The following is a 24,347-nucleotide window of genomic DNA, read 5'->3' as shown; positions in this document are numbered from 1 at the left end:
GTCTGTGAAACATGATGAAGAAACTAAGGTTTTTAGAGTTGATCGATCAGTGGACTGCCATTGTGTATAAACAATGTCATCTTCAGATTCACCTTCTAGCTTTTCTGTGAAAAATTGATGTAAAATTTCTCTTCCAGGACAACTTTCACATCTATGCACCATGCACATCTTATTTTCTGTGTTACATACAATCATGAACATAAAATCTTTGTAATTTTGAGTCATATTAGTAGCATTACATAGTAAGATAGTGTTCTGGTGTTGTGTACACACACAGACTGAGTGTGTACCACTACGTGAGACGTTAATACACCATTTAGGGCACAAGTGTCACAAAATTTTGATCAGACTAGCTGTGTGATATCAGCTGACTAATAAAACATTGGTAATTTGACACATCAAAAATTCATAAAGAAACGCACGATAATATGGCGGAACCCTACAAGTATTATGGCAAACATCATGTTATAATATTTTGTATGTTTCATGACACATCAGTTATGTTTCAATTACCGTATTTTACGGACCATAAGGCGCACCGGACTATAAGGCGCACTGTCAATAAATTGCTTTGATTAGTTTTTGTTCATACATAAGGCGCACCGGACTATAAGGCGCACCGGACCATAAGGCGCACCGGACCATATATAATAGTATATCGGTACTGGTTTTGAGTGTAGGCAATAAAGCACTACCGCACTTGATCCATACATAAGGCGCATCGGACCATAAGACGCACGATCAATTTATGAGGAAAAAAAAGAATTTAAAGTGCGCCTTATGGTCCGTAAAATACGGTATATTCATTTTTTTTATCATACGGGTTGATATTTTCTAAGTTGATTATTTTGGTTTATGCAAAACTTACATCAACCAAATTTAGTAAATGTATTATACTTCAATTGCTTTGTTTGAAGAAAAGAAAATTTTTTTTGCACCTTTTTCCCAACGCTCCGAAATATTCCCCCAAAGTTAGAGCATCAAAAATAAAATAAGAAAAACTTTAAACCTAAATTACCATTTGAAATGTTCATTTTAGCATAATTTAAAGTGCAAAAATGAATTCCTTGGGTCTTAAATTGGTAAAATGCATGTTTTCATTATGAAAATCGTTCAAGGTAAAGAGTTATTGCCAAAAAATGAAGGCGCGAAATGAAAAAATGGCTGTGCTCAGCTCCCAAAATCCTACTAGTGGCTGAAAATTCAAAGTGCTCTATCTCGGCCCCCAATGAAGATATTTCAAAAATTTTTTTTGCTATTGTCATCATTTTTTAGTATGTATAAAATATGTCAAAATAAGCAAAATCTGTGACTAGTGGTTACAAAATTTAAAAAAATCTGATGATTATAAATGGAATGCCCCTGCTATAACGTCCGCGTTTTGTCGCTTCTACCTTTTTCTAGACCTCTGCTATGTTTGTCATATGCTGTTTTTTCGTTGTGATGGTGAACGGCCACAAAAATGCGTAGCCTAACGATTGAGTCACTTAGGGTTAGAATTGAGTTTTAAAAAATATCATCGTTTGGTGGAATCAAACACACATCCTTGGGAGTACGAACCAGACAAAGATCGCACGCGCCACTGATTTACTTGGCAAAACAGTTGAATTTAGAAGTTATATATGCACTTTTTTTCTAGCCACAGCGCGCATGCGCAGTAACAGCGACGTAAAGATTAAAAAAAAGGTATGGAACGGCTGTATTTAAGGCGCCGTAAATGTAGCCACTTCCGCAAGAAAATGCTTGTGGTGCATGACATTTCCGATTTTTCTTTTTTTGGGCCAGTTTAAAATGTATTTTATCATCAAAAATGTGTTCAGCTGAACAGACTAAGATATCTAATATTTAATTTTACTTTAAATTCATTTTATCACCTATATATACATATTATGCTTACTTTGAATCAAGTGAAAAAGTTAGCCAAAGAAGAATATGCTTTTGAATGTGATGACATTAAACGACTAAGCGGCTATAGCAGCTGCAATTATCGATTGCATAACATTTTGGAAGGAAAATTTCTTGTTATGCGTGCAGTTGATGAAGGTGTTTGGATTCCAGAAGGTGAACATTTTTATTATGTTTGCATAATGCTTGCAGTAATACCGGTATACAATATACATAGGCGCCGGGTTTTGAAAATTGCCGGGGGGGAGCAAACTTTCTAGCCGACTGATTGCTTACCTTAAAAATGCTGATGTTTGTTTGTCAGCATTGATGTTTGTTTGATTCTATCTGCCATTGTATATCGCCAAGCTTTATAATGTAGGCTCAGGCCTCGAAATTCACGGCGGACATGTCCGCCGTCACAGCATGTGATGTCCGCGGGAAGTGCCATCTAGATTGGTCATATTTGTCTGCCGAGAAATAACACAGGAACTAGCGATACAAATCGTCATTGCATAGCACAAACAATTGTTGCGATAATATATTTTCCAGCGCATCTAGAAAATGTGAATACTGTATCCCTTAGTTTCCATTCAAGGAGGAAAACTTTCGATTTTTACATTGCTTCAACGATTGATGACATTGAATCAGCGTAACAAAGGTGAATTCTTCGCTAAGAATCGATAGGAGTACAGGTTCTTCTACACTAATTTAGTTCAAGTTTTACGTCACAATGTCTGGCTTTAGTCTCCGAGTAATAATGATACGGCAAGGTTGGTTACTAAATTAGATTATACGAGTAGGCTATTACAGCAAGATGCAACAAAATTGGTTGAGTTTTGGTATTACAGTAAGAAAGAAAAGACCCAAGGAAAATTCACTTTCGCTCACATGACACGCAAAAATAAACTTAAAGAAAAAAGCCTAATGAAGCTTTGCACAACAGAAAATAGCAGCGTTGGTGCAGAAATTTTCCGACTCCTGCCCAGAGCATTGTGACGCAATAAGCCACACGACCTCGTTCGGTGGAGGTTAATCAGTTATATATGTGACGTATTGACCAGCTACACCGCGCTTTGACTCTTCAAGCGCAAGTTGTTCGTCTGATGAAAGCTTTTCAGAGTGACTTGACTGAATTTTTAAAAAGCCTTCTAAAACCGTAGTTATAGTTCTGAAATGGCGAAGAATTATTATCAAGATAAAGTGATTAAGCATGACGATCGATGGCTAAAACAGGGTAATGACTAGAACATCACACAACTCAGGCGAAAGAGAAAGTTGAAAAAAGAAAACAGTGGTTTGTTATGGTTTGGTTTGCAAAAATGGGAGAATTGAAAGTAGTTACTTTTAGCGCCAAAAATCTCGAGTGCGATGTTTTAACTATTTCCCGATTAATTTTCTTTTTTCAATTTTCTCTTTTGCCTTAGTTGTGTGATGTTCTAGTCGTTACCCTAAAACAGGTGTGTCGGCCGTGAGACTTAATTTGTCCGCCGAGATAGCTGCTCCGACCGGACACGTTTGTCCACCGTCAACAAAAACGAATTTCGAGGCACTACTTCGAATTATATGCTGGTCACTTTGAACTTTAGCTTTTAATACGCGTAGATAGGCCTACTAAACTGAGCAAACAGCACCTTGTTATTGGCACTCCCAAGAAAAAACAAAGCGGAAGAAATCAAGAAAAACTCCAGGGGCGCCGCACCCCTAGAGTCGGCGCCTATGCCGGTATATACTTGATTCCAAACAGCTTTAATATATACGGTATATACCGTATATAGCTAGGCCTGCAATCCTGTTCGGAAAATCTATACTCTTTCATTTTATTGCCTATTTTATGTTAATTGGTCATATGAGATACATGAGAGCCTAGAATGCAGTCATTTCCAATTTGGGTGCTGCGGCCCCCTAGTGTGCCATTTATAATACTCTGGCGTGGTGCGAGGTATTCTTCATATTCATTTTTATCTTCAAATGGTTAGCTAAGATTATTGTTGTTGAAAAGGTTTTTTACACAATTGCTTTGTGACATCATTTAAGAGTAATTTTTGTTATCCTGTATAATGCGATGTTTTGATGTCACAAATTCTTTTTGTGGTAATGGTACTTTTCTGTTGTGGTTTCTTGGTGTCGCAATCAATGTCTGTACAAGTTGTGCTGATTGTCAATTGTAGTTCAGTTGGTGAATGCTGTCAGTGTGCGCTGTGCAGGGAAGGGTTTTTTCCCATTTTGTCTGCTTAGAGAAGAGCAGTATATATATTAATTTGTTTAATACTGACTTCAAAATAAGCAAATTTTCTTTTTTTTAGCAAAACACCATTTCAAAATGTCATTCAATCTTCAAGTAAAATCAAAGTGGTCCTATCATTTTACTGATTTGTGAAGGTGTTAATATTAATTTCCTTTCCTAAGGGCACAAGCACAACTAGAAAACTTGCCCACTTTTCTCTGCATTGCATTAGAGCTGAAAATCAAGCAGAGAAGCTATGAATACCATTTTTTAAAGTTGTTGATATGAATTCATTCTGGGTAAAAGGATGTTATTGTTGGGGTGACACAAAATATTGTTCTGTAGGGTACCATCAGCCTAAAAATGTTGGTAATAACCTCTATAGTGTCTGTACCATCCATTTCCATTAAAAGATGGTACATTTAAAGAATAATTCTGAATTACTTATATATATATATTTGATTATATGGGTCTGCTACTATTCGGTGAGTCCGATTCGGTGAGTCTGATTCGGTGAGCTCCTAACCTCTAACCCCTAATCCTAACCCCGAACCCTAAAACGGCAATGATAATTAGGCTACGGTATCCGATAATTAAAAAAAAAATTAAAAAAAATCCCCCGTTAAGGGATCGGACTCACCGAAATGGGCCATTCCGATATTATATACCGGTATACCTTTATTGCAAGACTTTTGTCAAGCACCATGTCAATTATTTTCCTGTTCTTTGTAGATATCTCACAACAAATTGCTGACATTTTGACATACATGCATGACAATGGTTTTCAAGTTCCTCTTGTTAAAAAAACCAAGTCAAACGCTTCTAGAATAATCTGTGACAATGGTAAGAAACCAGTTAATATGTGACTTGTACAAAATCAGTTTCAGCTCAGTTTCCTGTTTTATTTTTGATCAATAAAGCGTGAAAGATTACTTGTCATAACATAACAAGAGGCTGGAAAAAGGTAACAGTGACAAAACACGAAGCTTAAAGCTTGCTTGTGACCGAAATGATTTACTAAATACAAGGATTTGGCACGGTTGCAACACCTTGAGAAATTTAAATGTGAAGGAATTGTGAAACAAATCCTAAAAACGAGTGTCCAAATAAAAAAACATTATAAAATAAAACACTAAAAAATTTATAAACAATTACTCTGTTGGTTTTTCGTGGTGGATTATCAAGAGTGTTGATGTTTAAAATAAAGAGGCACAACTCTGCCGTGATTTTGGTAAAACTAATATCCGCCATTTTGCTAAAAATGACTTTTTTCCATTTTTCTATGTTTAAAACTTCATATTGCATCTCCTGACAAAAATTTTGTTTCAATGTAGTATGGTTTTTGAGATAATTGGTGTGTAAAACCTAACATATTCTAATGTGTGCAAGAATAATTTTCTGAAACCTAACATATTCATATGCTCCAATCACTTAACAGGATATTGTCACATTAGGCTGGCCCCTTTTTGGGTGATTTTGGAAATTGATTAGGCCTGGGTGTTAAATTTTTGCTTTGACCCAAAAAAATGAAATTCCCAAAATTTTTTTGGATTTGAACTATGTCTAGACCCTGCCCCGGGCCCCGGTCCGTCTCGCCAGTTGACGAAATTTAAAACAGCCATAACTTTTACAATATTCATGTTAATAATGTCATGTAAGTACTCATTTTCATTGGTTTTTCATGGAGAACAAGAATCTAAAGGTTTTTGATACATATGACATGATTTAGAAATCTTGCTTTTTTGTAATTATTTGAAAAATTACTGTTATTACGCTTATTAGCCTCATTTTGCATAGCAATGTCTGAAACAACTGCCTTTGTGTTTACTGTATTTATTCTCTTGATTTCAGCATGGTATTGTAAGGTTTGTCAAATTTTTAATATGGATGAGAGAAAAAGAAGAAAAATTGCAAAAGATCCTCTTGATATTGGTATGTACCAACCCATGAGTCAGTCAATGCTTCCGCTTAAGCTAGATGTCCTGAGGCATTATCTGTATCTGCGAAATATTAAGTACACAAATGATGTAGGACAAACTGTGCTCTACAATGAAGTTTATGACTGCATTTGTAAAATCTACATCCATTCCAGCAACAAAAAGTAAGACCAGAATAATAGCCGAAATGCAAGAACTAGAAAAAATGAGGAAGGAAGTTAACAAAAGAAAGAATCCCAAACGAATTCTTGACTTCACAGATCATCTAAGTTTGATTTTCTCTGTTCTTGAAAGTACAACTGATGTACCAATACCAGAGAGAGAATTTTACAATGACCTGTGCACTGACAGGAAAATGATGAATTCCTTCTCTGTTGACAAACAACAAACTGCTAAATATCAGCGTAAACTCAGAAATCAACTCCAGCTCCAGCAGTCTTCAACCGGAACCATCAACGTTGGAATGCCACGAAGAGAGCAGCTCTTGTCAAGGAAGCGGATCTGAAAAGAGCAGTGCAAGTAGCTCCGAACTATGGGAAGAAGAAACTTGTCAGGAACACCAGTCAGCTTCTAACTCTTCATACTTCACACAATCACTGCAAAATACAGCTGTTGTTGCAGCGCAGATCAATGTTGGTGAAGAGCAGGTAGCCAAAATTTTAACTGCTTATAACCAAGACATTGGTTACCAAGCAGTGGTAACGAGAAAGTAAGTTTGTGGTCAGAGGGAAAAAGCACGGAGACAACAGATAAGTGAAATGAGACAAAATGCTGTATATGGTATGTTTGGTATGGTGATAAACTAGTTTTTAACTACTTTGTTGTTTCACAGCCTGACGAAACTTATCTGGGATTTTGCAGCCCTGAAAATGGGACTGGTATGTAACGCATATGATTTTATATTATCTGTTGAACTAAAGGAGCTGGATAGCCATATAAAGCATAACTAGTACACATGATACAAAGTGAACTAAAGTAGCCTATGAAAGACTGCTTCTGTTCTTGGATGGATATTTCTAACAATGACACTTTTCTCAACAGGTAAATGTGTAGCTGATAGCATCTTGGACTACTTGGAATCATTGGAGGTTGATGCTGGGGATATCTGTGTGTTAGGCTGTGACGGAACAAGCTGCAACACTGGGTGGAAAGGGGGTTCAACCGCATGCATTGAACAAAGGCTGGCAAGACCGTGTCAACGAGTAGTATGCATGTTGCATCATTGTGAACTGCCACTACGCAAGCTGTTTGAAAAACTTGATGGTTCAACAACAGGCTCAAGTAGCTTTTCTGGACCAATTGGTCAGCTGGCAGCAACAGATGTATGGCAACAGCCTTGCCAGAAGTTTGATCCTCTCAAGCTTGCAGAATTTCCGTTGCTAAGCAAAGAAGTCGAAAATAGTTTGTCAACAGATGCAAAATATCTTTATCAAATGTGCATGATGGTGAATGATGGAAATATTTCTGGGGCACTGCTAAAGAAAAAAATGAGCTGATGTAGATTTTAGATTTTACGATGCAGCTGTGTAGATTTTACAAATGCAGTCATAAACTTCATTGTAGAGCACAGTTTGTCCTACATCATTTGTGTACTTAATATTTCGCAGATACAGATAATGCCTCAGGACATCTAGCTTAAGCGGAAGCATTGACTGACTCATGGGTAGGTACATACCAATATCAAGAGGATCTTTTGCAATTTTTCTTCTTTTTCTCTCATCCATATTAAAAATTTGACAAACCTTACAATACCATGCTGAAATCAAGAGAATAAATACAGTAAACACAAAGGCAGTTGTTTCAGACATTGCAATGCAAAATGAGGCTAATAAGCGTAATAACAGTAATTTTTCAAATAATTACAAAAAAGCAAGATTTCTAAATCATGTCATATGTATCAAAAACCTTTAGATTCTTGTTCTCCATGAAAAACCAATGAAAATGAATACTTACATGACATTATTAACATGAATATTGTAAAAGTTATGGCTGTTTTAAATTTCGTCAACTGGCGAGACGGACCGGGGCCCGGGGCAGGGTCTAGACATGGTTCAAATCCAAAAAAATTTTGGGAATCTCATTTTTTTGGGTCAAAACAAAAATTTAACACCCAGGCCTAATCAATTTCCAAAATCACCCAAAAAGGGGCCAGCCTATTGTCACATGACAGGCAAAATTTCAGCAGCATTGCAGCAAGCTACTTCACTACATCTTACATCTCTTGAGTTGCATGAAGCGGATTTAAAAACGTTCTATAAAGTACAGTATATATTATATTGTTCGAATTAATTGAAACTGTTAACAAAACAGGCTGAATTTGTGTATATTTGGTTTATTGTGATAATTTAACAGATATGTATAGAGTCATTTTTTTATAAGACAAGAAATTTTATGAGGATTTTGTAATGCCATCTCTCAGATTTTTCTGATTTCCACATATGTAAAAGAGAATGTATAGGGGAGCAGAATAAAAAAAAATTTATCAAAATCCGAGTTGTATTTCTCCAGATGTCACTCATTAAAAATTTGTGCTTTTTAATTGTCACGCTTGAGTGATTTCATTGTTTTTTCTTATTTCTTAAGATCTAGTAGTAGGAGAACAGTGAAAATTGGTGAACTACCATTTTAGGAGTCAAGGAATTCAAAAATATTGTCTCTGAAATGATTGCTGCAAAGAAAATAGCGAAAAGTTTGAATTTAATTTTTTTAAAGTAGGCTACCACCAGAGGGCGCCCCAAGAATGGTGACTAGTAAAATCATTAATTTTTTTTTGAAAGTTATTCTTCATTGATGTGCTATTCCAGTAAACATAAGGAAAACTAGGCCCCAGCTTGTTTTCAGGTGTCCCAAGCCTGTTGAGTTCAGGGTACATTATGAACTCAATTCTAAAGTGCAGCCTACTGATAAGAAATATATGCCTTTGTTTTGTGTGCTGACAACATATTTGCAAGTTAAACCATTTTCAAAAGGTCAACAATTAAAGTTATTTGCATGAACAGCTAAAACACTTAAATATACTGGTAATGCACATCTTTAACCTACTTTTAGATGAGTCTCATTCAGCCTAGTTAACAATGTAGTCAAGTCAATAAGCTGTTTGCTTGTAACTTGGTAATTAGAAAGACTTCTAAGATAGACTATATCTATCTGACTTGCTTGGCATTAACATTATGCTTCAAACAGAGAATGCACCTTTGGTAAACGATGATTAATTGTGAGATAAGAAGAGTTGCAGAACTTGAATAGCAGATAATAAAGACCTCATTCTAGAAAATGCTTTGAAAATGATTAATGATTGTCGATGTCTGTTTGGATTCCAGCAAAGAAGAAGTTATTCCAGCAAAGAAATAAGTTCAGTTTATTGTTTTGCTGGCGATAAACAAACAATAAGTACATACAAATTGAGTGTCTATCAGCACAACAGGATGGCAACGAAAGACCTGTAAGGTCATCTATGTCAGCTGTCACCCTAGCCTGTTGCAGGTCGGAGAGAGGTTGAGAGACTAAGCAATTGTTAATGAAAAATATATTTGCAGATTATTTGCAATATTAATTTAAGATTACAGTTAAAATGTTAAGATCAAATGACAAGTGCTATTTTGGAAATATTTGGAAAGAATGGTGCAATGTGGAAGATAAGATAGATGAGGTAGAAAATGAAGTAAAGCTAGTAAAGGAGTTGTCAGAAGAAGATCAGGAGCTACTATGGTGGAGGTCTGGTGTGGACAGAGCTGATGATGCTGTGATTTGTGCACATCATGAAATGCGGTTATTAAAAAAATTTTCTCTGATAAATTTTAAAAAATGCTGCAACATTTTTGAAATACATGAGGTTGATGCATCTTCAAAACCTCTTCCTCAGAGTAGACGCACAATTGGGCTTGAATTGGCAAAAAAATTGAGAAGTTTTGGAAACTTAAATGTTGTTCCAGGACAAAGGCTTTGCAGCCGCTGTTTCACCAAAGCAGGAAACATGGCAATTGATTTTGATAGTAGCATTTTTGAAGGTGAGTCAAGTGTATCTCCAATCACAAAGGAACTTCAAAGTGCAGTTTTTAATGCAGAAAAGGAAGCATCTACAGCAAACTTAAATGACAGTTTCGCACTATTGAATGAATCTCCACTGGTGCCATTGCACAGCAAACCCAAGCACCAAAAACTAAAAGTATGTTCCCAAAAATTGCAAAAATGCAAGAGAAAGCTAACGTCACAATTTGCTGTAGTGTCTGACTTGAATCCCAATGAGCTAGAGACAGAAAACTCCCAAGACCTTGAACTAAGAGACAAAGTTAAACAACTACATAATGACAGCATGGATTTAAACAGTCTCATGGCAAAATTAAAGATTAAATTTCAGAACACAAAAAAGTTTTCTGACAAATTACAAATTCTGACCCTAATTCCTCAGTCTTGGTCTGCTGAAAAAGCATCAACTTATTTTGGTTGCTCCACGTATTCAATCTATAAAGCCAGAAATATTGAAAAAGAAGAAGGAATTTTGGGTCGGCATGATCGAAAACAAAGAATTGGTACTCCAGCTGGGATACAACAAAAAATTTTGGATTTTTTTGAAAATGATGAAACATCTCGTATGTTGCCAGGCATGAAGGACAAAGTAAGCATACAAAAAAATGTTTATCATCAAAAACGGTTGTTACTAGGGTCAGGCTGGGAACTTTACAATATCTTTAGAGAGCAAAATCCAACACTGAAAATTAGTTTTTCCAAATTTTGGTCTTTAAAACCTAAATGGTGTGTTTCACCAGGAGCTTCTGGAACTCACAATGTATGTGTTTGTCGCATGCATCAAAACGCAGAGCTCTTGGCCTCAGCATGTGGTCTGCCAAGCAAAGAAATGATGAGTGTTCTTGTATGTGATGTGACAAATAAAAATTGCATGATTCATCGCTGTCCAAGTTGTCCTGGTTTGGCTGCTTTGAAACGTAAATTATTTGATAATTTGACTACATATGATGAGACTGAGACCTTTTTGGTAGAACAATGGACTTCTACTGACCGATCAGATTTGAAAACAATGGTATATATTAAGGAGGAACTCATTGAAGATACTCTTGCTGCAATCAACAAACTGACAGCACATTCTTATATTGCAAAGTCACAAGCTAACTATTTGAAATCACGAAAATCGACATTGGAGCCACATGAAGCAATTGTTTTGACAGACTTTGCAGAAAATTATGAATTTGTAGTTCAAAATGAAATCCAAAGTTATCACTGGTGCAAGGAACAATGCACAATTCACCCCATTGCAGTTTATACTCGTGACATTGATTCAACAATATTTCAAGTCAAAGAGCAATCCTTGTGTTTCATGTCCGATGATTTAACACATGATACATCATTTGTGTACAACCTACAGAAACATCTTATTACACATTTGAAACTTCAACATCCTCAACTAACACATATTGAGTACTTCTCTGATGGCTGTGGTGGACAGTATAAAAACTTCAAAAACTTTCTGAACCTGACATACCATCACTCAGACTTTGGCATAAAAGCATCTTGGTCTTTCTTTGCCACAAGTCACGGAAAGTCACCTTGTGACGGAATTGGGGGTAGTGTGAAACGAAAGCTGACCAACGCTAGTCTTACTGCATCTCCATCCAACAAAATTTTATCTGCTGAAACAGCATACAACCACTGCTGTCACACAATGCCTAAGATAACTTTTTTTCTCCTTCTTAAAACGGATATTGAAGAAACACGCAGTCTGCTACAAGATAGATATATCAGGGGACAAACTGTCAATGGGACAAGAAGCTTTCACCATTTTTGTCCAAAGGAAATTGGCACAATACAATATAAACGTGTATCAGATGATGAAAATTTTGCAGGATGTCATTCATTCTTTATGTGTAAAAATGTGTATCAACTTAATGAAATTCCACCACAGACATACGTTGTTGCCAAATATGATGATTCCTGGTGGATAGGTCTGGTGAAAGAACATGACGTTATGCACAATGACATACTGATTACGTTTATGCATCCTCATGGTCCTTCACAGATGTTTTACTGGCCAATATCAGAGGATTCTTGTTGGGTTCCATTGGATAGCATTTTGCTGAAACTGCAAGTTCCAACAACAATCAATGGAAGGCAGTACAAACTCACTCAAGATGAAATGAATTACATGGCAGCAACTCAAATGTAAAGAGAAGTTATAAACGGAGTAGTTATAAATGATTATAAACTGAGGTAAACATGTACTGATGAGGTTTTTGAAATTCATATAATAGAAAAGACAATTACAAGTAAAAAATGAAGAACTTCAAAAGATTGGAAAAACTGAGCTTCAAAACAAGATGAAGTTTCGGCAAGCAGTTAGAAGAGAACACCGGTTAGACTGTCATGTTCCTAATCAAGAAAGTCAGGACAACACACTTATGTCTGATTTACAGCTGAGCTCATGCTAGTTTGTAACCTGAATTGTACTTTAGAAATACAGTAAGTGCATATTTGCATTTCGTAACTTATTAAATTGAATATGTAGTTGTTTTATAAGGTAGTTATCCACTCAAGAAATTTTTCGTTGTAAAAATAAAGCTTGAACACAAACAAGGGGTCAATTTTGCTACCTACATAATAATGTTAATTGGGAATATGTATGTAATCAAAAGTGTTTGTCCTTATGTGTGTGTGAATCTTACATATGGTCTATTATGTTTATCTGTAACTAGTGTTTTACCATTTTTGCTGTGGTGATGCGGCACTGAATTTTTGTTCTTTTTTATTATCATTATTATTTCAGCATTTTAGCACCTTAAAACAAGCTGGGGCCTTGTTTTCCTTTTGTTTACTGGAATTGCACATCAACGAAGATAGATTTTCAAAAAAAAAAAAATGATTTTACTTGTCACCATTCCTGGGGCGCCTCCTGGTGGTAGCCTGCTTAAAAAAATTTAAAATCAACTTTTTTGATATTTTGTTTGTGTTAATCATTTCAAGGACAACATTTTTGAATTCCTTGACCCCAAAAATGGTAGAATACCAATTTTCACTGTATTCCTACTAACAGGTCTTGAGATAAAAGAAAAATCAACGAAATCGCTCAGGCGTGACAATTAAAAATCCTATTTTTTTAATGTGCGACATCTTGAAAAGTACAACTCTGATTTTGATAAATTTTTTTTTGTTGTCCTTGTATATACATTCTATTTCACATATTCAAAAATTGTAAAAATCTGAGAGATGGCATTACACACCATTTCTTGTCTTATAAAAAAATTACTCTATAGTCTAATACCTAATGTGGCCTCCACCCTCTTTCAATGTTGCACGAACACGGTTTGGCATGGATTCGATTAGCTTTTGCAGTTTTCTGCAAATTTTGGGACCGAAACCACACCTGAATGATGGCCTCCATGAGCTTCCTTATGGTGGTGCAGTCCGTCTGACGTGATCGTGCCTTGATTATATATACTCCACAAATTTTCGATAGGATTTAAATCCGGAGAATTACTAGGCCAATCTAACATGGTAATCTTGTTTTTCTTCTAAAAATTAGTGATCTTTTTTGGAAGAATGGCATGGTGCGAGGTCCTGCTGAAAACTGCCCCCAACTTCTGGAAATGCTCATCGCAGATCTGGGATAACTTTTTTGTGATCACATCAATATATCGTTCAGAAATCGTTATTCCTTCCACCGGAAACAGTGATCCAACACCGTTGTGGCTAAAACTTCCCCAGAACATCTTACCCAGTTTCAAGTTAGCAAAAACATTCCTAGTTAGCAAAAACATCCCAGTTTCAATTAATTTGAACAATACTGTAGATTTGGCTAAAATGTTGTTAAGCACTAAGTAAGCTTAATTATGATGGCTAGCCTAAAATGTCATCCGAACACACAAGCTTTTCTTTTCATTAAATGCCGTATCATTTACGTCTCGCTGTTCAGTTTGATTTTTCGTAGCCTACTGGTGTACTGATGGCTTAGTTGACTTTACGGTACCGTACGCTAAATAACTAGCTTGCATACAATTATTAAGATTTTAAAGCAGAGGCCCGGGAGTACGCTACTCAGTGTGTTTAGTCGTTTCTAATCAACCGTACCAGATGCTGTGTAGCCAATGTAGTATGGTAGCTTCAAATGAAGGCATGGTTATCAAGTAGGCTACCAGCAACCTGGTTTTTTTTTTCACTGAGACTTTTCGGTCATTTGTTCGAAATGACTTGAAAAAATTCGGTCATTTTTTATTTATTTTGGTCATTTTTTGTGATGAAAATATTTCCTTTCAAGTAGCTGATACAAACCAAAATTTGCACTTCCTGACTAGCTACAACATTAAGTTTCGCTGAGAAACGTTGTCATGTTTCTATTACTATATATTTTTTCGGACATTTTGATCGAATGACTATATTTTTTTTCTGACATTTTGCTAAAAAATCGGTCAATGACCGAAAAAAAAACCCAGCCAGCAACTGATTTTAAATCGGCGATAGTCTTTGACCTAGCAGGCTTCTGTGATATCAGCAAAGTTATCTACAGATTACAGTGACGAAATGATATCATACACAGTTCTGGGAGAAATCCAGAGGCTCACCAGTACTTTAGGTTTGATTTAGGCTTACAAAGCCAACATAATGTGGTCAAAGCCAACATTTAGCTTATAATTGGCTTTATCATACAAAAGCATAACATTAAATAAGCCACTAAGGCGGTTAAAGTCAACATCGAGAGTATATTATATATTAGGCAGTGGCTATTTTACCAGCTTCGGTCTTTTAATCTAAAACACTATTTGACCGGCATGACGTAACATATTTTTTCTTTCACCTTCTCTTTCAAAGCAATAGACGAGAAGAGAATAAACGAAAAAAACGTGCGTATATAACTTCTAAATTCAACAACTTTATTCAACTGGATCAGTGGCGCGTACGATACTTCTCGGCTGGTGTTCCCAAGGGAATGAGTTCGTTACTACCCGGAAGCGTTCTTTTTTTTTCAACTAAGTTTTGACTCGAAGTGACTCAATCGTTAGGCTGCTGCATTTTTGTGGTCAATTTGTATTTTGAATAGCCCACAGCCCAATTTTTTATGTCTTTTCAAATATGAGTAATAAAAGTTAATTTGCTGGAATTTGAAAATTTCTCTGGGTAAGTTTCCGTTCGTCATAAGAAGATGTAACCACTTTTTTCTGGCACTTTTGGCACTTTTTTCTTCTCTTTCGTGTTTGCCGAATGACGCATTACATTTTTGCTCTCAACAAGTTAGTTTGGTGGCTGTAAAAAGTTACAATACTTCTTAAAAAAAATGGTTTCATTAATGTCAAGTTTACTTTTAGGCAGTGTTTTTTAGCAGGCAATTTAGTTTGAAATATAATGAAAATGCTTCTGGGTAGTATCAAACTCATGCCCTTGGGGGACTGACACTGTTTTTTTTTTCCTTGAGACTTTTCGGTCATTTGTCCGAAATGACTTGAAAAAATTCGGTCATTTTTTCTGATAAAAATATTTCCTTTCAAGTAGCTGCTACAAACCAAAATTTGCACTTCCTGACTAGCTACAACATTAAGTTTCGCTGAGAAACGTTGTCCTGTTTTATCTGAGAAAAGTTAGAACAGACAAACGTTTCTTCAACGTTCATCAGCGAAACTCAAACCTTTGACATTTTGACCGAATTGACAATATATTTTTCAGGTCTGCTACTATTCAGCTAGTCCGACTCGGCTATTTCCCTATTCGGCTACAGTCCGATTCGGCTAGTTCCCTATTCGGCTACAGTTTTGAATTGTATATATTTTGTATTTTATTCAACTATCATAGGCGCCAACTTTTCAAAAAACTTTAGGGGGCGAGAAAGGTGATGACGTCATAACCATAACGCTATTTTACTCAATTAAAATAGTCTTTGATTTATTAAGCTTAGTGTCTTGTTTACATTGACACCTAGGTCGCAAACCGAATTTATTAGAACCGCTGCTTGAAACGATTAGTTTTACGCATGCAGTACGCCTAGTCGTAAAAATTTTGATATTGTTAGCTCATAATTGGAACAGTTGGAAAACATGCCGATTCATTTCTTTTTCATGCGAGTGACAACGATCAAGACAATGAAGTTATCGAAATAAAACGCAAAAAATCATAATTTCAAGCAGAGTGGAAAGAAACCCGCTATCGGTTTTATTAACCTCGTATCGCACGTTTTGCTAATTAATTACCTTCAAAGCGTTAACAACGGCGAAGTGTTTTCTCTTCTGTTTTTTATCGAAAGTCTTTACATTCTTTCATCGAATACCGTATATACTCGAGTATAAGTCGAGATGTTCGCAAGTGAATTTCACCTCAAAAAGACAAGTTCAACCTATACACGGGACAAGCTATTGTCTCCAGCTTGGCAGTTTTCAAAATGAACGCATTTTTACTGCCACAAAATCATTGTTGACGTAGATTATGGAGTTTGAAACGGCGTCGAAAAGTAAAAGTTTTGAATACGTTATTTCCAGTGATTCGAACTTAAATTTCAAATTTAATAATTTCTTGTCAATTCTAAACTTTATGCACTTGTTGAGCAATATGCAAAGCTAACGAGACAAAACAGAAAGAGCTGTTTTAAGAAATCAATTTTTTTATTTTTGCGTATAGGATATAGGCTAATCGTTCTTATTACGTAACATTCCATGATTGTTGAAGTCGATGTCAAACCTAAGCGGTCGCATAAAACAATGATGTCAGGTTAGCTAGGTGATAATAGCGGTAAGAGACGTCGTTATTCCAGGCAATATCTGTGGCCAAGACCATTAAACACCTTTTCTTTTATCGGTTTTCAATTTAATTCCCACACATTGCGAACAAAACAATGCCTTCTGTTGAATCATAATTGATCTCACAGCGGGAAGACCTCGTTGAAAATAGCGCGTCTAATTTAGCTGGTTTTCTTAATATTGCAGTGAATAGTTACGTGAAAATTCCAGCAGCGTAAGTTACTCTATCATCTACTTTGAAATTTCTATAGCGTATGAAAAAGCCATGCAATCAGCTGCTGTTTTGCGGGCAAGAACAACGAAGGCTGTTTTTCGCTTTCGGCAAGTCCGTTTAAATGATCTAAATCTCTTTCGCGAAGTGTTTTATCTTTGAAACACCACTTGTAATAACCATTTTTGTTGCCCCTGGTTAGTGGTTAGGTCTAAACCCCACTCATCTAAAGCTTCGATAATTTCAACTATAAAAGAAACGATATTGTGGAATAAAATACAACATTCTCTAAATAAACAGAAGGCGTCGTTGGATTTGGAATCTTGTAATAGTTGAGGATTTTAATATATTCTAAGTTTGCATACAGACGGTGACGTAGGATACATGTCGATTTTATGTGAGCAAATATTTCAATTTAACAGTTCAAACATTTTGCGCTAAATTTCATTTCAATTTATTTTTCTTTGTCAGAATGCAAAAGAAACGATATTGTGGAATAAAATACAAAATACAATTCAAAACTGTAGCCGAATAGGAAACTAGCCGAAACGGGCTATTCAGATATTTTTCGGACCTTTTGACCAAATTGACTATATTTTTTTCTGACATTTTGCTAAAAAATCGGTCAATGACCAATAAATGACCGAAAAAAAAAACCAGCTTGGGGATACCAGCCCGAGAAACATTGTACATGCCGCTGATTCAGTTGAATAAAACTGTTGAATTTGGAAGTTATATAGGCCAAGGCACTTTTTTCTTCTAGCTTCTCGTTTTTTGCTTTGAAAAAGAAAAAGTAAAAAAATACGTCAACTCATGACTAGTCAAATAGTGTTTCAGATTAAAAAACCGGAGCCGGTCAAATAGCCACTGCCTATATATTAAGTTATATCATACAATTACAAACCTAATACCGGTACATTTTTTATACCTAGTTATCTGGCAAAACCAAATATACGCCATGGTTTAATAAACAAACAAAAACCTGGCTCAAATTTCATTTTTAAAAATTTTGTTTGGTCGTCCATTACAGTCTTACAAAAGTCAACTTCGAGTGTTTTACCTTGGTAATTTTACAGCTATAAACACAAAAAGTTGTTTATCTAGAAAACTTGAAAATGGCGATTGGCGGATATTAGGTTCTGCCAAATCACGGCAGAGCTCTTACTGCATTTAGTGTAGGGTGTAAAGAGCAGGCAGATATAGGAAGAGAAAATCTAAATGAAAATAAATGCCCTGTTCATACCGTACTTTTCTTTCTCCCATAAAAGATAGTTTGGTAAATTGGTTTAATTAAGGATGATTTTGGCTTACCATATAAAATATCTGGACTGCATAAGCTGTAAAGCCATATCTCTAAAATAAATCTTGTGGAAATTTTTCATTGCTTTCAAAGTTGAGTTGCACAGGTTGCATTGCACATCACAGATCTAGCTAAAAAAGCTAATGATTAAGAGTAAAATGATGGAAACATGCGGAAAAATTGAATGAGAAAATGAGATCATAATGTGCAGAAACTCATCTTTCAATGCTAGACTATTTTATTATTGAGTACTCACAATTGACATATACCCTTTTAATGTCAGCTTTTTCATCGAGTCTTGAAACGGTTTAGTTTTCACAACATTTACTAATCTGTGAGTTTAGTTTCTCCAGCTTGAGCTTTATATTTTATTCAAGACTATGTTTTAGTTTTGGATTTTGAATGCAATTTGTTTTCTTTAAGATTAATAAGCAATTTTGTAGTTTCATTTCTCAGCAGTTGCTTGAGATTTGCAAATTTTTAATTTGTTTTGCATGGTTTGTCTGCCATAGTGCCATTTACAACTCAAACTTGTTGCAGGAAATAAGTTTGGTATTTCTGCTTCTATGCTGATAAGTCTTTTAACTTACTTGCCTGGAAAATCTGTGTTTGAGGCCAACTTGACTGGAGGTCAATTGTTGCAGATAACGTTTGAAGCTGGACAATTTGCTGGCCTTTTTAATGAGTGTTTACTTGTAAGTTATTCTTGGTCTGCAGTTAACTTATTAATTGCAAACATTTTATTTGCAATCTATGTTACTAGTTTTCATAAAAATTCATTACTGCTTTAGTCTTAGAATTACAAATGCTTGTTGTTGGTTTACTATGGAAAAATTGCTTATTTGACGTTGGTTATCTACACCGAACATATGTCAGTAGTTTATTGCCTCTGTAATTGCAAAAACTGCCAGATTTAAGCTCTCAATTTTGTCATATTAACAAACTACAGTATCGCATATACTTTAAACCCTTAAATATCATAGAATGAAAAGATATCTACTACATTGAACTTATCAAGATTGTACATAAATTATTCAATAATTAAATTAAAAAAATGGTATATTTTTTTTAGATACCGGTACCAGCTAAACAAAGCTGTAGTTACCGGTACACAACCAATTAGCATATCGAGGAACTAATTTGTGGAACAAAATAGAAAAAAATGTTATATATACATGTAATTTGAAAATTTTACAAAGATATATATCTTGCTAGATTCTTATTTTCTAAAGAAGTGTTTTTGGTCAAATCACCGCCGTCGTGACATGTATTGTCGTTCTTTTAAATTATTTTCAATTGTACTACCTTTGAACACATGCTTTTCATATCGCTCTTAAACTGCATTGTACAATGTACAGTTATCCTGTTTAATGCGTCAAGTTTGACATAAACGTCAAAATTCCTGACTCTTAATGATAGAAGCCTGGATATCTGGAGTAGAAACCCGCAAGGGATTTCCGTGTTACCAGTCCTGCTGTATATCATATACATTTTTGTGCATAAATTGTTTTTTTTTTTATTCAATTTTAACCCATGTTTGAAAGATAAATGGAAAAAATTTTTCTCCCAAACTTTGCCTTCCTTTCCAGAAGAAACTTTGTCACTGCGAGACTGAGAATTTATTATTTTATGAAGTTAGAGCAAATCTTTGCGATGACTTATTCTTCAAGGCTACATGTAGTGTTAGCAGTGCTGCTGAGTCAAAGTAATGAAAATAAAATGCATCCATGACAATTGGCAACATCTTGTTCCAGAAATATTCACCTGCAAGTAAATGGACTTGTTTTCCCGAAAAGGAAGAAATTTGGTTTACAAGAAACTTTTGTCTATTAAACGAATATCTCAGCAACGTTGTTGATATGGAACTAAAAGAAATAATAAGTACCACTTTACAAAGCTTTAAGCAAAAGGTGCATCCTCTTTTGCCAACACTACGTCAAAGTAAGAATTGCGGAAATTTTCACTGGACTTGTAACTATACTGTATTGCTTCTTTTTCAGTAAAATGTTGCAAAAATTAAAAATATATATACTGTAGTATGTACTGTGTATGATGACATTACCTAACAATACAAACCCCAAACTCTTTCAAAAATTAAGGTACTTTTGGTATAACAGATTGATGGTCTTTTTGTAGTAGTATTTTCACTTTCGACGGAGTCTCCTCACCAGTTCAAATCACATTCCTCCATTGCAAATTGCCCAATAACAGTACATTTCAAGTTAGTGTAATGTAAAGAAAGCATTTGAACTTAACACGTGTTTTCATTTAGTTTTAGAATAAAAATATTTATTTTTTTGAATCATTCGGATACTTGCTTGCTTTCCTCACTTCATTTTTTGATTTAGGTTTTGTACATGGAGACCTAAGCAATACTAATATCATCATCATTGATAATGATATGGGTTCTAATAAGTCATCGATCAAAGACAGATATGGCATGATTGATTATGAGGATGTTCACTATGGGCCAATTGTTTTTGACTTAACTGTATGCATGGCTTATATGATGGTTAATGGAGTTGGGTCAGTGTCAGATCCGCTACTACTTGGTGGAATGGTCTTGTCTGGATACCAGAAAATCTTGCCCTTAACAAAGTCAGAACTAAGTGTCGTGTATCTTGGAGTCATGGCACGTCTCATGACGTCCTATGTCATGTCGATTTCAATGATTCAAGCAAATCCCGAAAACGAAGCGTATCTGTCCCTACAATCAAGTAAATGCCCGGTCTTGATGAAGCTGCTGTGGAGTAAAGGCGAAAGTGAAACACTCAAAGACTGGTTGGAATGGAATCCTGAATCTCTGAAGAATTCTTGTTTGTAGAAACAAGTTTCAGACGTTAACTCAATGTATAAAGAACGTATCTTTAACGGTACATATTTAAACGTGATTAATCTGTTGAAGAAGATGTTTTGATTACGCAAGTCTGGTCTCGAAATTCGTACAGCACTACGTACAATGGTACATGTGACATTGTGTGCGTGTGTTACAGTTTAAGTCTATCCTTCTCTATATCGTTCGCTAAGTCTATCCTCGCTTCGACGTAATAGCATCTGGACTGTTTAGCCAAACGCTAGGCTTCATCTTGGCGGCAAACAGGATTGCTATATTGGCGGTTTTAATGCCAACTTAAAAATTTGACGTTTTTTTACTAAATTCTCAGATTAAAATACGGCACGGTCGTAACACCTTACATTATGGTAGTAATCATTCGGTTGTCAACAGTAGCCCAAAATGCAATATTATGAAAAGAATATTTGGGAAAACTTGCTTTTTTAAACCTAATGTTTTGTAAATAGGCTACTGCGTATTGAAAAAAAAAACATTTTTTTAAACTATTTACAATGCTGAAAAAAATTATAAAATTCCAGAAATATATCCAAATGCCAAAGTTAAAATAGCCTGCCAAACGCATTTAAAAAACGCTCAAATTTGGGGTTAAAACCGTCAATATAGCAATCCTGTTTGCCGCCAAGATGAGGCCTAGCTTTTGGCTAGCGAGTCCAGATGCTATTATAGCGACGTCCACGCTACAGCTAAGTTATAAAAAACTTTGTTTACTTGCACTCCTAAAAATATCTTCACCAAACGCTCGTAATTTTGTTGAGTTTTTTTTTTGTCAATATCTTTGGTTTCAAAATTCCGTTTTATCTTATGCAAATTATTATATATCGTATCTATGCAATAGTTTTATCACAATTTTGTGAAAGAGTGCAGTAGTTCTATGGGTTTTTTCGGTTTGTTAACACGCAGGAGGTGTCTAAATGGTGAGTTTGTCTTCTAGATTTGTTTTATCTTTTGGGTGGCAACGTTAATTATAATTGTAGGTTGCAACTGTTTTTTGGTTTGTACCCATAGAAAAATTATTTGTTTGTAATTGTTCTGTGTTAATGTAGGCTACTCAATTGACTATATAGCATGTGCATTAGGGCGGGCTAAAGGTAGGTTTCCGGAGCATTGGCAATTATTTTCTTTGGCAATTTCTCGTGTTTTGTCATTTTTTGTTGGCCTGTGACCACGTTTTTGTACGTATCATTACTGTTGCATTCCGACAAAGAAAAATAAATTTAATAGAATCATGCAATTGAAATCTAGAATTTTCAATGCAAAAAACATATCACGTTGCTTGACTTAACTTTGTTCCCACTTAGTAGCTGAGTGCATACACGTGTCATAAAATATATGTTATAGTTAGCAGGATTTATGAAATATTTTCTGTGCAATATAATTTACTATTGAACTTTTGCTGACTGCGTAGATTGCCTTGTTGTTTAGACCAGTGCTTCTCAATGTGGTCCTGGTGGTCCACAGAGAGTTCTATAAATCCTTTATAAAACGTTCTTCAAAATTGTATCATCTACTACAGTAAATTATGTGAGGAGTGCATACAGGTGCAAGAAAATTATGTAGCATGTATGATTGTATGTCAGCGTGATGTAATAATCATGTTTACTTCGTGATTTTTGTTCGATTTTTCTGGAAGTGCTAGATAAGCAGAAGCTCAGCAGTTGCTTAAGTGAAGTGCTGACAGGCCTAATCAATAAATCATTATGTTTCTGTAATTGTGGTGTTGTCGGTGCACGAAGATTGCGCTTCTTCATGGTACAAAGTTTCTTTAGGGAGAGTAGAGCTATTCGCTGTTTCACTGAATGTGAATTAAATTATTTTATGAATGCCACATGTTATATTTTTTCAGACGCTAAATTAAGTAGGCTACTGTATTCTGCAGTGCTTTCAAATTAACAAAATGTCAGAAGTTCCTGTTGCCGAGAAAGCAAAATTGAGAAATTACCATTTTATTGAAACAATATGTGCATGGTGTTTGTTTTGAATAAAATTTGAAATTAAAATTATGTGTATTTAAGTAGAAGATTGAACACACCCTTGAGTTTTCTGACCTATGTGCAATACAGTTTCGAAAATTGGCGTTCATAAGGCGTTAACATAACAAAGTGGTCCATCGGATACATATTTTTTAAATATGGTCCATTGGCCAAAAAAGGTTAAGAATCACTGGTTTAGACGTCCAGTTAACCAGACGAAAAAACGAAATAAGGGAACCTTATTTCTGCTAACCAGAAGAAAAAACGAAGTAAGGGAAGACCAACAAGAATTTGCACTAATGAGATTGAAGACTGGTCAGAACTTGATTACAAAACTGCAATAGAAAAATTTCACAACAGAGAAACTTATTTCTTCATTGCCTTCAACCCTCGATGAGAGGAAGCAACGTAATAATGAGTGGCTAGTATTAGGGAACGTTTAAATATTACGTAACGCCTTCGAGGGGAGGGGGGTTTATGCAAAGCGTTACGTTAGCGTCACATCGGGGGGGAGGGGGTTCAAGCAAAACGTTACGTAACGCTTTTGAGTACGGAATGGTAGTTTTTTGTGCTGAATTCGTAGTGAAAAAGCGTTACATGGGGGAGGGGGGGTCAAAAATTCGGAAAAAAAAGCGTTACTTAATATTTGAACGTTCCCTTACCTACACCAGGGCTTCTCAAACTGGGGGTCGCGACCCCGCAAGGGGTCGCGTAACGAACTTCAGTGGTCGCAGAAAGTGTGCCAATTTTACTCAAAGTACTGCATATATTAACACTTCTGTGCAAGTTATTAACTGTAACCAAAAACGTTGAGAATAACGCACCCAGTAGGCTACGCGTATTTTCGTAAATTGGTGTGGTTAAACGGAATCGGAATTCAAAACTCTTTTATTGCAATGTGACGTAAGATGGCTTTCAAAAGTTAAAGCTAAAAAGGTTTTTAGTGTTGAAAATTGAAGTCGTGACTCTTCTAACGAAAAAAAAAAATGCAGACTTTGCCCACCATTTTGGCAATGACATCTGGTTCTTGAAATTAAGCTAGCCTATTTATCAGATTTTATTAAAAAACTGAACGAACTTGTTTGTTTGTTTATATTTATCCTGCATTGCGGGAAAGCGGACTTGAGCGCTATGCATCGGTGTACGCCTTCCGACGTACACCTGACCCACGCTGCAGCCGACGGCAATGTCTGTTTCTGGTTGTCTACTTTACTTATGACTTAAATTTGGTACTACC

At 35.5% G+C, this 24,347-nt stretch overlaps 1 protein-coding gene across 1 annotated transcript; it reads left to right on the top strand.

The window, feature by feature from the left end:
- The first annotated feature begins 1,889 nt into the window (after positions 1-1,889).
- On the top strand, positions 1,890-23,124 carry LOC145767115 (hydroxylysine kinase-like). Its single transcript, XM_082578878.1, has 5 exons — positions 1,890-2,061; positions 4,844-4,954; positions 18,827-18,981; positions 20,041-20,227; positions 20,635-23,124. Exons 1-5 carry the CDS (start codon positions 1,890-1,892, stop codon positions 21,108-21,110), a joined length of 1,101 nt encoding a protein of 366 aa, XP_082435004.1. The 3' UTR covers positions 21,111-23,124.
- The last annotated feature ends 1,223 nt before the right edge of the window (positions 23,125-24,347 follow it).

The sequence above is a fragment of the Aplidium turbinatum genome, chromosome 1, assembly GCF_918807975.1.
Source record: "Aplidium turbinatum chromosome 1, kaAplTurb1.1, whole genome shotgun sequence".
In the NCBI taxonomy this organism is placed as follows: Eukaryota; Metazoa; Chordata; class Ascidiacea; order Aplousobranchia; family Polyclinidae; genus Aplidium; species Aplidium turbinatum.
This window is presented reverse-complemented; position numbering and strand designations above follow the sequence as displayed.

Excerpts from the sequence above, each read along its gene's own strand:
- LOC145767115 (XM_082578878.1), top strand. The coding sequence starts at position 1,890 with ATGCTTACTTTGAATCAAGTGAAAAAGTTAGCCAAAGAAGAATATGCT. Across the intron at positions 2,062-4,843 it reads AGGTGTTTGGATTCCAGAAG|ATATCTCACAACAAATTGCT; the intron begins GTGAACATTTTT and ends TGTTCTTTGTAG. Across the intron at positions 20,228-20,634 it reads TTTGCCAACACTACGTCAAA|GTTTTGTACATGGAGACCTA; the intron begins GTAAGAATTGCG and ends TTTTTGATTTAG.